This window comes from Cupressus sempervirens, chromosome 7, assembly GCF_028749045.1.
Source record: "Cupressus sempervirens isolate cs-2001-9-10 chromosome 7, ASM2874904v1, whole genome shotgun sequence".
NCBI lineage: Eukaryota > Viridiplantae > Streptophyta > Pinopsida > Cupressales > Cupressaceae > Cupressus > Cupressus sempervirens.
Window position 1 is genome coordinate 64,542,164 of NC_143124.1, and position 12,695 is coordinate 64,554,858.

At 35.7% G+C, this 12,695-nt stretch overlaps 1 protein-coding gene across 1 annotated transcript; it reads left to right on the forward strand.

Annotated features, from left to right (window-relative positions):
• Nucleotides 1-1,783: 1,783 nt before the first annotated feature.
• LOC149545496 (putative 2' cyclic ADP-D-ribose synthase BdTIR) lies at nucleotides 1,784-3,314 on the forward strand. Its single transcript, XM_089790679.1, has 2 exons — nucleotides 1,784-2,418; nucleotides 2,518-3,314. Exons 1-2 carry the CDS (start codon nucleotides 1,907-1,909, stop codon nucleotides 2,813-2,815), a joined length of 810 nt encoding a protein of 269 aa, XP_089646805.1. The 5' UTR covers nucleotides 1,784-1,906; the 3' UTR covers nucleotides 2,816-3,314.
• The last annotated feature ends 9,381 nt before the right edge of the window (nucleotides 3,315-12,695 follow it).

The window sequence follows — 12,695 nt, forward strand, 5'->3', positions numbered from 1 at the left end:
TTAGATTTCAGTTCTTGCATTGCTTTGCATTGTTATCATTTAGATTAGCTTAGATTTTTATTTGCATGGATATTTTGATCATTGAATCTCTAATTTTATTGTGTACTTTCATGGGCACAAACTAAGTCAAATTGAGGGCCTCCATTACAAACCATTGCACTCTATGAATATAGATCTATGAGCCACCATTCAAGACCTCATTCTTGAGAAATGTTGGATATGTTGACTCATATAAGTGTGTCAACATTTTAGCACACACATTTTTTGTTGAGAGTCATATTTGTTTTCATAAATTAATATTGTATTGTTATTTCCTTTCATAGATTCAATTTCCTTTCTTGCATTGCTTTGCATTGTTATCATTTAGATTAGCTTGCATCTTCATTTGCATTCATATTTTGATCTTTGAATCTCTCATTTTATGGTGAACTTGTGTGGACATAAAGTAGGTCAAATTAAGGGCTTCCATTAAAAACCCTTGCACTCCATGAATAAAGAGCTATGAGCCACCATTTGAGACCTTATTCTTGGTCAATATTGGATATTATGACTCATAAAAGTGTGCTCACATTTTAGGCATACATTTTTTTCCTCTGGACTTAAATAAATATGAGTGAATGAAAGAAAAGCACAATAGGCAAGCTGACAAATAAGATAGCCAATACACAAGGATAACTTAACATTGTCAAGATCAAAGAGGAAATATGGAATAGATAGATTAGGGAATGATTGTACATGGCTTCTATTTGCTAGGTTTTCATCATAATACTTATCCAAGGTGCTAGAAGAAGTGGCTTTCACCATAGGAGAAATTTATTTCTCTTTACTTTTACTACCAAGGTGCCTGTGTACCAGGTTTTCACTAAGGCACATTTTCATATATATATATATATTTTGAATTTTTGAATTTTTAGAAAGAGCTCCAATTGTTTCAATTTAGATAGTGCTCCTATAGGAAGGATGAGTCATGATAATCAAAGACCATAGAAAGATATGCTCAAGTATGCTAATAGGGTGATGGAAAGGAGATGGTAGATAATGTATATGGAGGACAAGGTTTTATGCTTTGGAAAGATAAAACTAGTATGGATAGTGAGTAAGTATAGGCTTGAAAATATTGCATAAGGGTAGGTGAGAAAGTAGGTAAGATCAACACTAACACACAACTTGAAGGGTTGCAAAATGATGGTGTAATAATGGAGGAAATAGTTTGAGGTTTAGATGTATGAGGAAGTAAAATAATTTTGGTAGGAGATGGAGTGGAAACCTTTCAAAGCTTCTTAGAAAGAATTTTGGAGGAAGATGGAGTGGAAGTCTTTGGAAGCTTTAATGTCAACTTTGAAGTATTTTCAATATTCTTGTATTTCAAAAGAGACTTGTGAATCCATATAGCTTTAGATTTTTCCTTTCCTTTGAATGCTTTAGAACACATTTCTTCAGCAATGGGCTTACAAACCAATATTTGCTTTGATTTACCTCTTTCAGTAGCAGACCTTTGTGGTCATCTTCACTCGCTGTTTTATATTTATCTCCACTTATTAAATAAATCAATTTAGTTTTCATAATCTCTTTCACCATTCTTAGATAGTTTTAAAATGTGGGGCGACCGTTTTCCAGTTCTGAAAATGCGTATATGCTTAACTTTAGAAAGAATAGGATCACTTTGCCCGTAATGGTCAACTTGTCACATGACAATTGTGGTGATCTTCTGAATTGATGCCAATTCATTTGCGTTGGTAATAATCATTCTATTTTATTATGAAGAGATGACTTTGACGTTTTAATAAACTTGTCAACATGTTCCTTGCCCCAGATAAATTTATGTACAAAAGAGGAATACTGAGATGGGAATGGCTACATAATTCAAACCATACAATCCCCCTCTTAATCTAAGCCAAGCAGTGAAATGGATCAGGAGAATGCCTTCAATGGAATGGCACCTGCATCTAGTTCTACTAGAGTTGATCCATCGTTTCATCGATACGATGTGTTTATCAACCATCGAGGTCCAGATGTGAAAAATACTCTCGCAAGCATTTTATACCACTTTCTACAATATCTAGGGCTAAGAGTTTTTCTGGATTCTCCAGAATTACAAGTGGGCGATTCTTTGTCGGTCACCATACAACAAGCCATTCACAGCTCTCAAGTTCAAATAGCTATCTTCTCCCAAGGCTATGTGAATTCACCATGGTGTTTGGTTGAGCTTGAGCTCATGCTCAAAACTGGGGCTAAAATAGTTCCTCTATTTTACGATGTCAAGCCCTATGCTCTCCGCTACACTGAAAAGGGAGTCTATGCGGATGCATTCACAAAATATAGAGAAAAGGGAAGATACATCGACAAGCTTGGAAAGTGGCAAAAAGCCCTTTACGAAGCCTCTTTCATCACTGGTATAGAGGTCGATGCATTCAAAGGGTAAACCTTACTTTCACTATAATTTGCTAGCATTTCTGCGCTCTTCTATTCACCTATATTTTGTTAATTTATTTCATTGTTGTGGATTTTTTTCATTAGGAATATGGGCGATCTATGCAAAACTGTTGTAGACACGATGTTCAATGAAGTGAGAGAGGGTAAAACAAAGCTAAAACTAGATTTCACAGATCGTCCTCTTGGACTTAATGAGGTCGTTAAAGAGATTGACGATGTAATTTCTTCCATTGTACTGTATATTCTTGAAAATGGTAGAATCTTAGGGATAGTTGGAGATGCCAGAATGGGCAAAACAACTGTGGCTAAAGAATTCTATAACCGCTTTCATCCCTCGTTTCACAGATCAAGTTTTCTACTTGATATAGGGGAAGCAAATTGAAACAAAAATATGGCACAGATGCAATACAAATTGATGTGTGATTTGAGTATGCCCCTTTCACTTTCCTTTCCCCGCGGCCCAAAGGAAGGATTTGGGGCAGAGATCATAAAATCTCATCTTGAATATATGTATTTGCAACCACTCATTGTTTTTGATGGAGTCAACTATCAAGATCAGCTCGCAGCACTTGCATTCATGGAAATTCTTAGTCATGGGGCATTGGTAATTGTGACTTGCAAGGATGCAAATATTTTACGTAATGCTGTTCAACCTTACAGCGGGTTTGTAAAATTTTATGAGATGAGAGGAATGGAACTGAAGTACGCAAGAGAACTGTCTCAGACAGCTCGTCATCTAACCTCAAAATTGTGGGCGAGAGTATCTACTGTATGCAAACGGCCAAATGACAGGTTCAAAAGCTTAAGCTATAATGCTTAGCATGAAATTTATTTTGTTCGTCTTTGTGTTTCAATTCAATAGCATATTTTCTTGTTTAAAATAGTTGGAATTATTTAATTTCCAGCACAGACAAAGGACCCACAACTCTCTACAGCTGCCAAGCCTTTCTTTTCAGCTGTCTTTAATAAATGCATGATAATCACCCTTTGACAGTCAATGTAAACTTATTATAAATTTTCTTATAAATAGAATGCTTGATTTTAAGGCTGGGATATTAGTGCTTAATTTTGTAGAATACTATTGGGCTTCATATTTTTGTTGTGTTTTTTTTTTGAAAAATGATACCAAAATATCCATTAAAATGATTGCCGGATAGTCACAAACGGGTTTCTTAAAAAATGTAGTCAATTTTTTAAAGGGATCGGCAACTGGTAGGTGTAAAGCCACAATTTACATCATGTTTCAGCATTCTCTTCACTTGTCTTAAAATCAGAAGTTAGGATTAGGGAGTATGATGAGAGAGGTAGGAAATGGATTCGTTTTGCGAAGACTTAATTACTTCAAACCAACTAAAGGGAGTAATTTTATTAATATGACCACTACAAACTGAGCAATTTCAACTATGTATTTGACATCTCATTTTATGATCAAGTATGGATGTGAAATGGCGAGCAAGCGAGATCTACTTGTCTGACTACTTCAAATTTTAGATATAATAGAACATAAGTAACTTCAGTGTAAGAAGTTAATGTTTTTCTGATTAACAGTCCGTACCATTGCATATCATTCATAAATGGGGACTAATGAATTTTCATGTGCTTTCACAAAATTCTTCCTTATTTCTCTATTTTTACTGAACATTATTTTCCCCTCAATTTTCTACTGTTTCCATTGGTCAGAGGCCATTTTCCCATACTCTTTTTCTTTTTGTAGGCATAACATTCGACTTGAAAAAATTTTGCATTCTTTTATTACCACATACCACTTTGTTTTAGCATTGCACGGAATTCACTCCTTTTTCAACTGCAGATCATATGGTATGGCTTCTTGACGTCTCTCCTTTAACACTATTTCATTTTTGTTGTATTTTCTGAGCAGATTGTGTGACAATTTTTACATCAACATTTCGGATCACACTCTGTGATTTTCATCCTGATGATGGATCATAGAGTGTGATCCGAAACATTGATGCAAAAATTGTCACACAATCTGCCCAGAAAATATAGCAAAGGTTTCTAATAGATTGTGGAAAACTAATATCTAAACTATTTCATTTTATTTTCTAGCCTTTGTTTACAACACCTTTCCCCTCAAAGTTCAAGTCTGTTTTTTTTCTACTTGCAAAAGACATAATAATCAAGCATTGTTCCGCTATGTATTCCCAAGGTACCGACTATCCAATGGACAAATTTTATAGGAAGTCAAATTTTAGTGGGTTTCAATAGAGATGCCACTTAAAATGGGAGCCATTTTGGAAACTTCATGATAATCATAGTTTCTCCAAATTTTGAATTGGGGGCTTGTCCTTTGACATATCCAAACTGCATTTCTTGTAATGCTCCTTTGCGAAACCTTACCATTTGTCTAAGTCTAAAGGGAGAAATGTCTGATTCGCATGATGGAGCATGATGGCATATAATGTATGGAGGAATGTATATCCTCATACAGAAGAATGAAATGTCATATGGTGGATTTGGAGGATGGTTGATGGAAGATGGAGATGGAAGATAGCGGATGGAAGCTAGTAGATGGAAGATGGAAATTGCAAGATGGAAGATGGTAGATGAAAATTAGAGGATGGAAGTTAGTGGATGGAAGATGGCACATGGAAGATGCAAGATGGAAGATAACAGATGGAAGTTGGGAGATGGAAGATGGCAGATGGAAGTTACTAGATGGCAGATGAAAATTGGTAGATGGAAGATAGAGGGACGAGTATGGAGGGATGGAGGAGTTAGTAAGGTGGATGGAGGGAGGAGTATGAGGGGATGTAGGGGGAAGTATGGAGAGGTGGAGGGAGGAGTATGGAGAGAGGAGTACTGAGGGAGGAGTACGAAAATTGGAAAGTGAATACAAATTCATATACAAATAATATTAGAACACAACTCCATCAAATAAATGCCAAGCATGAATAGATATTGAATACCAATATTCTTTAATTAATACTCATAGACAAAGATGGTGCTTCAATTTTCCATATTTTAGAAAAGTATTATAGGTGATAGAATAGGGCAAGGGTTGAATGCCATTGAAACTCGAAAGCTATGTAGGGAAGATATTTCACTTTTGAAATAGTGAACAATAGAGAAATCCAATGGAAATTTGCAATACAAAGAAAATAATCCAAATCGCATACTAACAACTTCCTAAATACCACACATAAATACCACTTTGGAGAATTTTTTTGGAGGTTTATAAAGAATGTCAACATGGAAAATACCAATGGATAATCAATAAAAGTTGGGCCCCTTTATTAATTAAATAAGTCCTTGTATTATTATTTATTTTTTAGGACCACTTAATTAATTAACCTAATTAATTAAAACATTTCCTAATTAAATCAATTGTAATTAACCTAATTGAAATATTTAATTAAAAATTAGGGTGATGAAAAATCATCACTGCACAAAGATTGCTTTCCCTTGACAACTTCGTTGATGGGCACAACTTGATTTGTCCATGCATTAACAATATTCATGCAAGCAGTATCTTCATGTTTTAGGTGTTCTCTCCATGTTGGTGTAGTAGAAAGACTTAGCAAATCCTCTTAGAGCAACCCTATAATTATGCTTTCATTCTCCTCACGTAATGCATCACCCTTATCATTGTCACCCATTTTCTCCCACTTGTGCAAAAGTGATACTACTTTTCCTTCACAATGCTTGAAAACATTACTAAGCAATCTGTATGCTACTATAGAGGGGGTATATTCTAGATTACTAACAACCCATAACATAGATGTGATGCGTTGGGATATTTCATCCATCTCTTCAATGCACAATATCATATGACTCTCCATAGCAATTGAAATCTTAGAATCATGATCTTCCTTGATGGTGACCAAGAAGTGATGGAACATATCATGGAACAAATTTTGCAATTCAAGATCTAAAAGAAGGTTACTTACTTTTATATCTATTCAATTTTCCAATATTTTAGATCTCTTACAAAAATGGTCATTATTGAAATCATCAAGACACATAAACTTGTCAACTATCAAATGCAATATCTCTATCATGTTACTATCATCATACGGTACCTTAAGAGCTGAAATTCTCAAAAGCTCACTAAGACATGTTGCAACCATCAATCTTTATTTCTTTTCATGGTGTCTCAAAAGCTTGGGTTGGCTTAAGGCATCATTAATCTGGGAGAGAATTCTTTATACAAATATTAAAGGTAATTGGTTCACCTTACACAAAACACACTCCCAATATATCCAATGGAAGATCAATACCCTAACTAAGCTCTTTGCTAATAATTTTTAGTGCCTTTAACCACCAATCTTGATTGTTATTTAGTGCCATTGTGTGATTCAAATACCAAAATCTCTCAATCATCCCAGAAGGCTTGCAAGATCACTAGCTTAGATAGCAGTATAATGTTTCTTTTCCAAACCTTACTATTTGTCTAATTCTAAAGCAGGAAATATCTAATCCACACTGTGGAGCATAATGTCAGATGGTGTACAGAGGAGTGTATATATCCATACAAAGTATTGAAATGTCGTACAATGGATCTAGAATATGACAAATGGAAGATGGAGATGGAAGATGGTGGAAGGAAATTAGCATATGTAAGATGGAAAATGCAAGATGGAAGATGGTAGATGGAAGTCAGCAGATGGAAGTAGGTGGATGGAAGTTGGGAGATGGAAGATGGTAGGTGGAAGTTGAAAGATGCAAGTTGACACAAGGAAGTTGGGAGATGGAAGATGATAGATGGAAGATGGACATTGGGAGATGGAAGATGATAGATGGAAGTTGGAAGTTAGTAGATGGAAGATAAAAGATGGAAGATGGAGCGAGGAGTGCAAAGGGATGGATCGGTTAGCAAGGTGGATGGAAGGAGGAGTATAGAGGGATGGAGGGAGAAGTATAGAGATGTGGAGAGAGGAATATAGATAGAGGTGGTTGTAGAGAGGAGTATAGAAATTGAAAAGAGAATAAAAACTCATATGAAAATAATATTAGAATACAAATCCATCAAATAAATGCCAAGCATGAGCAGATAGTGAATATTGATATTCTCCAATTAATACTCATAGACAAAGATGATGCTCTAATTTCTTAGATCTGAGAAAAGTATTATAGGTGAAGGAATAGGGTGAGGGTCAAATTCCACAAAAATAAGAAAGCCAAGTATAGAAGATCTTTCACTTTCGAAATGGTGAACAATAGAGAAATCCAATAAGAATTCATAGTACAAAGAAAATAAACCAAATTACATACTAACAACTTCCTAAATGCCACACATAAATACCCCTTTAGAGAAAACTTCCAAGGGTTCACAAAGAATGTTGACATGGTAAATACCAATTGATAGTTAATAAAACTTGGGTCCCTTTTCTAATTAAGTAAGTCCTTGTGATATTATTTGATTTTTAGGACCACTTAATTAATTAACCTAATTATAATATTTTATTAAAAATTCTGGATATGAAAAATCCTTGCCATCTAAAAATTGCTTCCCCTCAAGTAATCTAGCATTAGACAAAAAACTCATAGCTCTAAGGTCCCAAATCAAAAGCACATGCAAGATAAGTAAAATTACATAGATCCTCTATAGTACCACATTGCCATCAAATTGTCTTGGCACCACTCCGATATAAGTGTTTTCATATCTTAAGCCACCAAGATACCAAAGATACCAGTCATAAAATACATCAATGTCATCATGTTCATCAATCTCTTCTAGGAATTCATAACTTAGGTAGACCTTGGTGCTATCACACAAAAGATCCTCACATAGAAATATTACAATAACGCATGTAATGAGCATAGTTGGAGGATAGAATCCATCATCAATCAATGACCTAGAAAATATTTTGACAAACAACCTTCACCCATTCTCTAGGTTCATGATTCTATTTATGCGACTCTATATTTTTATCCATGCTCTGTTGTAGATTAGTAACTATAAGAATTTCCCTTAGGGAAAAATTCACCCAACACCAAGGAACTCAAACACAAGCACAAAATAGACCAAAGTATGATCAGAATAACTGTATAGTATTCAATTCAATGCACAAGTACACTAGGAGGGCCTCAAAATAAAGGCCTCTAAGATGCATCTAGAATGCCTAGGAATTAGCATCATGATAAGTCATACAATGAAGCACATGTCCACCAGATATAGGTAATCCTCCATTAAGCATGGAAGTAAGTGTGATGATGAGAGGATAAGCCTACAATGGTGTAATACACAAATTTATGTTGTAGACACCATGTGCTAATCAAGAGTGCAAATAACTATGTTATCAACATGACAACTCAGTTAATGATGCAAACTCCAGTGTTGTAGACACCATGTGCTGAATTAGAGTTGTGTACAAAAACTCCTAAGTGTCTTGTAAAAATAAATAATAAAATAATACACTAATCTAAGTAAACTTAAGTAAACTTAAGTAAACTGTAAATAGTAAATATCTATTTACACCAACACCCCCCATTAAGTGCAACTTAAGGGAATGCACTTAAGCTTACAAATGCATGATGGGTCCTAGCTATGAGGCCATGTTAGGTATCCATGTACAAAAGTAATGCTCTACATAAAATGATGCAATGCAATCTCTCATAAAGTAGAGATAAAGGCAAAACCTTGTGGGAAAAACCCTCCTTCAAAAAGAGAGATAAGTAAAATAAAGAAGATGACAGAGAGGAAGACCTCAAATGAGGAAAAGATCCCTCCCAGAAGAAGGAGAAGAGAGAAGTCAAGGGACTCCCCTTTCTACAACATCCTTCAACCCCAAGAGATCTTGTAAATGAATATACTTGACCTCGATGAAGGGTTTGGTGAAGATATCGATGACCTACTCTATTTTAGGACAATACTGTAGTGCAATAATATGCTCATGTATTAGCTCTATGATATAGTGCATATTAACCTTAGTCCACTGATGCTAAACTGGATACTTAGAGTTCTCAATAACACTTTGACTGTCACAATGAACTATAGGTTTAGGTAGATCAAATCCAAACTCCTTCAAGATGTGCTGTAACCAAAGACCCTCTATAGCTGAATTGATAGCTCTTTGATACTTAGCCTCCATGGAAGAAAGAGCAATATTATTTTGCTTCTTACTCTACCAAAAAATAGGCCCGAAACCAATGTGAAATATGTAACTTGAAGTAGACTTGTGAGAATCAAGGTCCCCTACATAGTCTGAGTCTGTGTATCCAACCAATTGAAGTCCTATACCTACGACATAATGTATCCCATGTATATGGGTACCCTTTATGTAGTACAAAATGCTCTTGCCAGCCTTCCAATGAAGCTCACATGGTTCTCGCATAAAGCATGAAACCATGCCAACTACAAAAGCTATATCAAGGCACGTATGTGTCAAATAGATAAGGCTCCCAACTAACTATTTGTATAATGTAGCATCAACAAGTGGAGTGGTACACTTAGCCTCTAGCTTGACACCTAATAGAAAGGGAGTAGGAGAAAGCTTGCAGTCACTCATGTGAAACTAAGAAAGCAAGTCAAAGCATACTTGTGTTAGGAAAGTGTAATCCCTACCTAAGAATATGTGATCTCAATGCCAAGGAAGTAATGTAGCAAACCTAAGTCTGTCAAAAAAAATCTATCCTATAGAGAGGTCTTTAGAATGACAATGTTGGGTGAAGTGCTCCCTATAATGATCAAGTCATCTACATAAAACACTAATATCAAGTGCGAGTCATCTTTCTTAAGAATGTAGACATTCAAATCAAAAAGACACCTAGTGATTCCTGCGGAGAGTAGGAAGGAATAAATTTTGACATACCAAGCCTGAGGAGCTTGGTTAAGACTATAAATAGACTTCTTCAATTTGCAAACCATAATAGAATCATGTACAAACCCATGTGGCTGATCCATATAAATCTCTTCATGAAGATCACCATTCAAAAAGACACTCTCAACATCCATCTGGTGTACAACCCAACCATGAGCTATAGTAATAGCTAGTGTTAGGTTAATGAAGTTCATCTTGGAAATTGGTTCAAAAGTCTCTATATAGTCAATAACTAGAACCTACAAGAAACCTTTAGCAACTAGTCTAGATGTATGCCTATCCACACTTCCATCCACTATAAATTTGTTTTGATAGATCCACTTACATTGAACCACTCTTCTTCCCTTAGGAAGAGGAACTAAGTCCCAAGTGTTGATTTTCATTAAAGAATTATATTCTTCCTCCATAGCCTTGTCCCATTCTAGAATCCTTGATGCTTCCTTAAATGATTGTGGATCAAAAGCAATGGCTATATATGCATGTGAAAATAACTTGTGTTGTGACCTTGTCCTTCGAGTGTCTGAAGCATTCCCCACCAATGAACCTACTGCATCAAAGGTCTATTGTGCCCAGCAAGGTTTTGTGGAAGAAGAAGGAATGTCCTCAACTATTCATTGACCCTGCAAAGGTGGTGTCCATTGAGTCAAGGTTGAAGGAATCTCATCTTTCAAGTCACTATCATCACTATGATCACTATCCACGAAGAAGGAAGAAGGAGGAGTTGAAGAAGCCAAAATTGGACAAGTTTCTTCAAAGTGAACTCTCCTCTCATAAAAGATTTCATGCATCTCCGAATCCATTAGTTTGTATGCCTTGAGATGGTCAGGATATCCAACAAATATGTATAGTTTTCTTTGTGGTTCTAATGCCTTTCACTTTTGTGGAGGTATCCTTGCCCATGCTGGAGAAGTTCTTGGCACTTGGTTTTCTACCACACCACGCCTCAAAAGGTGTTATTCCATCTAAGGCCTTATGTAGACTTCTATTTTGGATGTAGTTGGCACAATCCATGGATTTTGCCCAAAACTTATGTTGAAGTATACAAGTGGTCATTTCTTGAAGGGTTCTATTCTTTCTCTCAATGACACCATTCTACTATGGTGTGTATACAACTAAATGTTGAAGATCTATACCCTAATGAGTGCAAAAGTCTATAAGCCTAGAGTTGACATATTCCCTACCATTATCTATTTGTGGGATCTTGAAGGCTTTTCCTAATTTTTTCTCAACTTGAGCTTTGAAGGTGATGAAGTTATCAAATACTTCACTCTTATGAGCAAGAAAAAAGACACAAGTGCACCATGAAAAGTCATCAATAAAGGCTAGAACATAGCAGGCCTTACCAAAGGATGGTACTAGAAATGGGCCAACTACATCACTATGAGCCAATTCAAGAACAACAGTTGGCTTCCATGATTTTCCCTTGTCATATTTCTCTTCAGGATGCTTGCCTACTTCACAACCTAGACACACACCCTCTAAATACTTGACTTGAGGTAGACCAATGACCATATCCTTGCTACTAAGTTGTTGAAGGAAAAAATAATTGAGATGTCCAAATCTCTCATGCCATAGTTTACTTTGTGTATTTGAATGAGTCAAAAAGGCAAGGGAAGTGGACTTAGGCACAAAATGTGAGAAAGAATAAAGTCTTGTCTCATGATTAGCCTTACCAACTGCCACCATAGAATCATCTTTGAGATTTTTCAACACAACTATATCAAGGAGGAACTCTACTTTGTTGCCACATCCATAGTGAATTATTTTAGAAATGGAGAGAAGGTTGGTGCTAAGGTTATGAACATGAAGAACATCCTTGAAGACTCCATTTTCTAGCTCAACATTACGTTTACCTTCTACTTCTACTTGAGTATCATTGCCCACATATATGTAAGGTACATTAGATGGTTTCAAAGAGTAAAAAAGCTCCATTAAAGCACCCATATGATGTGTTGCTCCTGAATCAAGAACCCATTCCTCAACATTGTTTGTACTTGCTACCAAAGCTTGTCCCTTACCCTTTGAAGTCGTTGAAGATCCCTTATCCTTAAATGCATTTGGTACATCAATTTTGTGTTTCCTCATTATGCTGACCAATTCATCAATCTGCTTATCCTTGTACTCATGTTCATCATGACCATTCCTTTTACAATAGGAACAAGTTTTCTTCTCCTTTTTTTTGGAATTGTTCCCATTTTTATTATTTTTGGAAGAAGACTTTCCTTTTTGTCAAGAAGATTGTTGAGTGGAAGAAGATTGATTTGAGGAAGATTTCTATTTTGAGGAGGATTGTTGTTTGTCATCTTGTGGCTTAGCCTTCCACTACTTTTGCTTCTTGTTGGAGTTTTAACCACTTGAATTACCTTCATTAGCTACCAAGGCTTTGGTCTTGGAAGACTTGAGAATTCCCATACCCACTAGATTATCATGTTCTAAAATCAACATTTCTAAAAATTTCTCAAATGAAGGCTTTATATAGGC

What these genes read in the sequence shown, in the direction of transcription:
- LOC149545496 (XM_089790679.1), top strand. Translation starts at nt 1,907, where the DNA reads ATGGATCAGGAGAATGCCTTCAATGGAATGGCACCTGCATCTAGTTCT. An exon ending in GAGGTCGATGCATTCAAAGG is followed by an intron (nt 2,419 to 2,517) that starts GTAAACCTTACT and finishes TTTTTTCATTAG; the next exon opens with GAATATGGGCGATCTATGCA.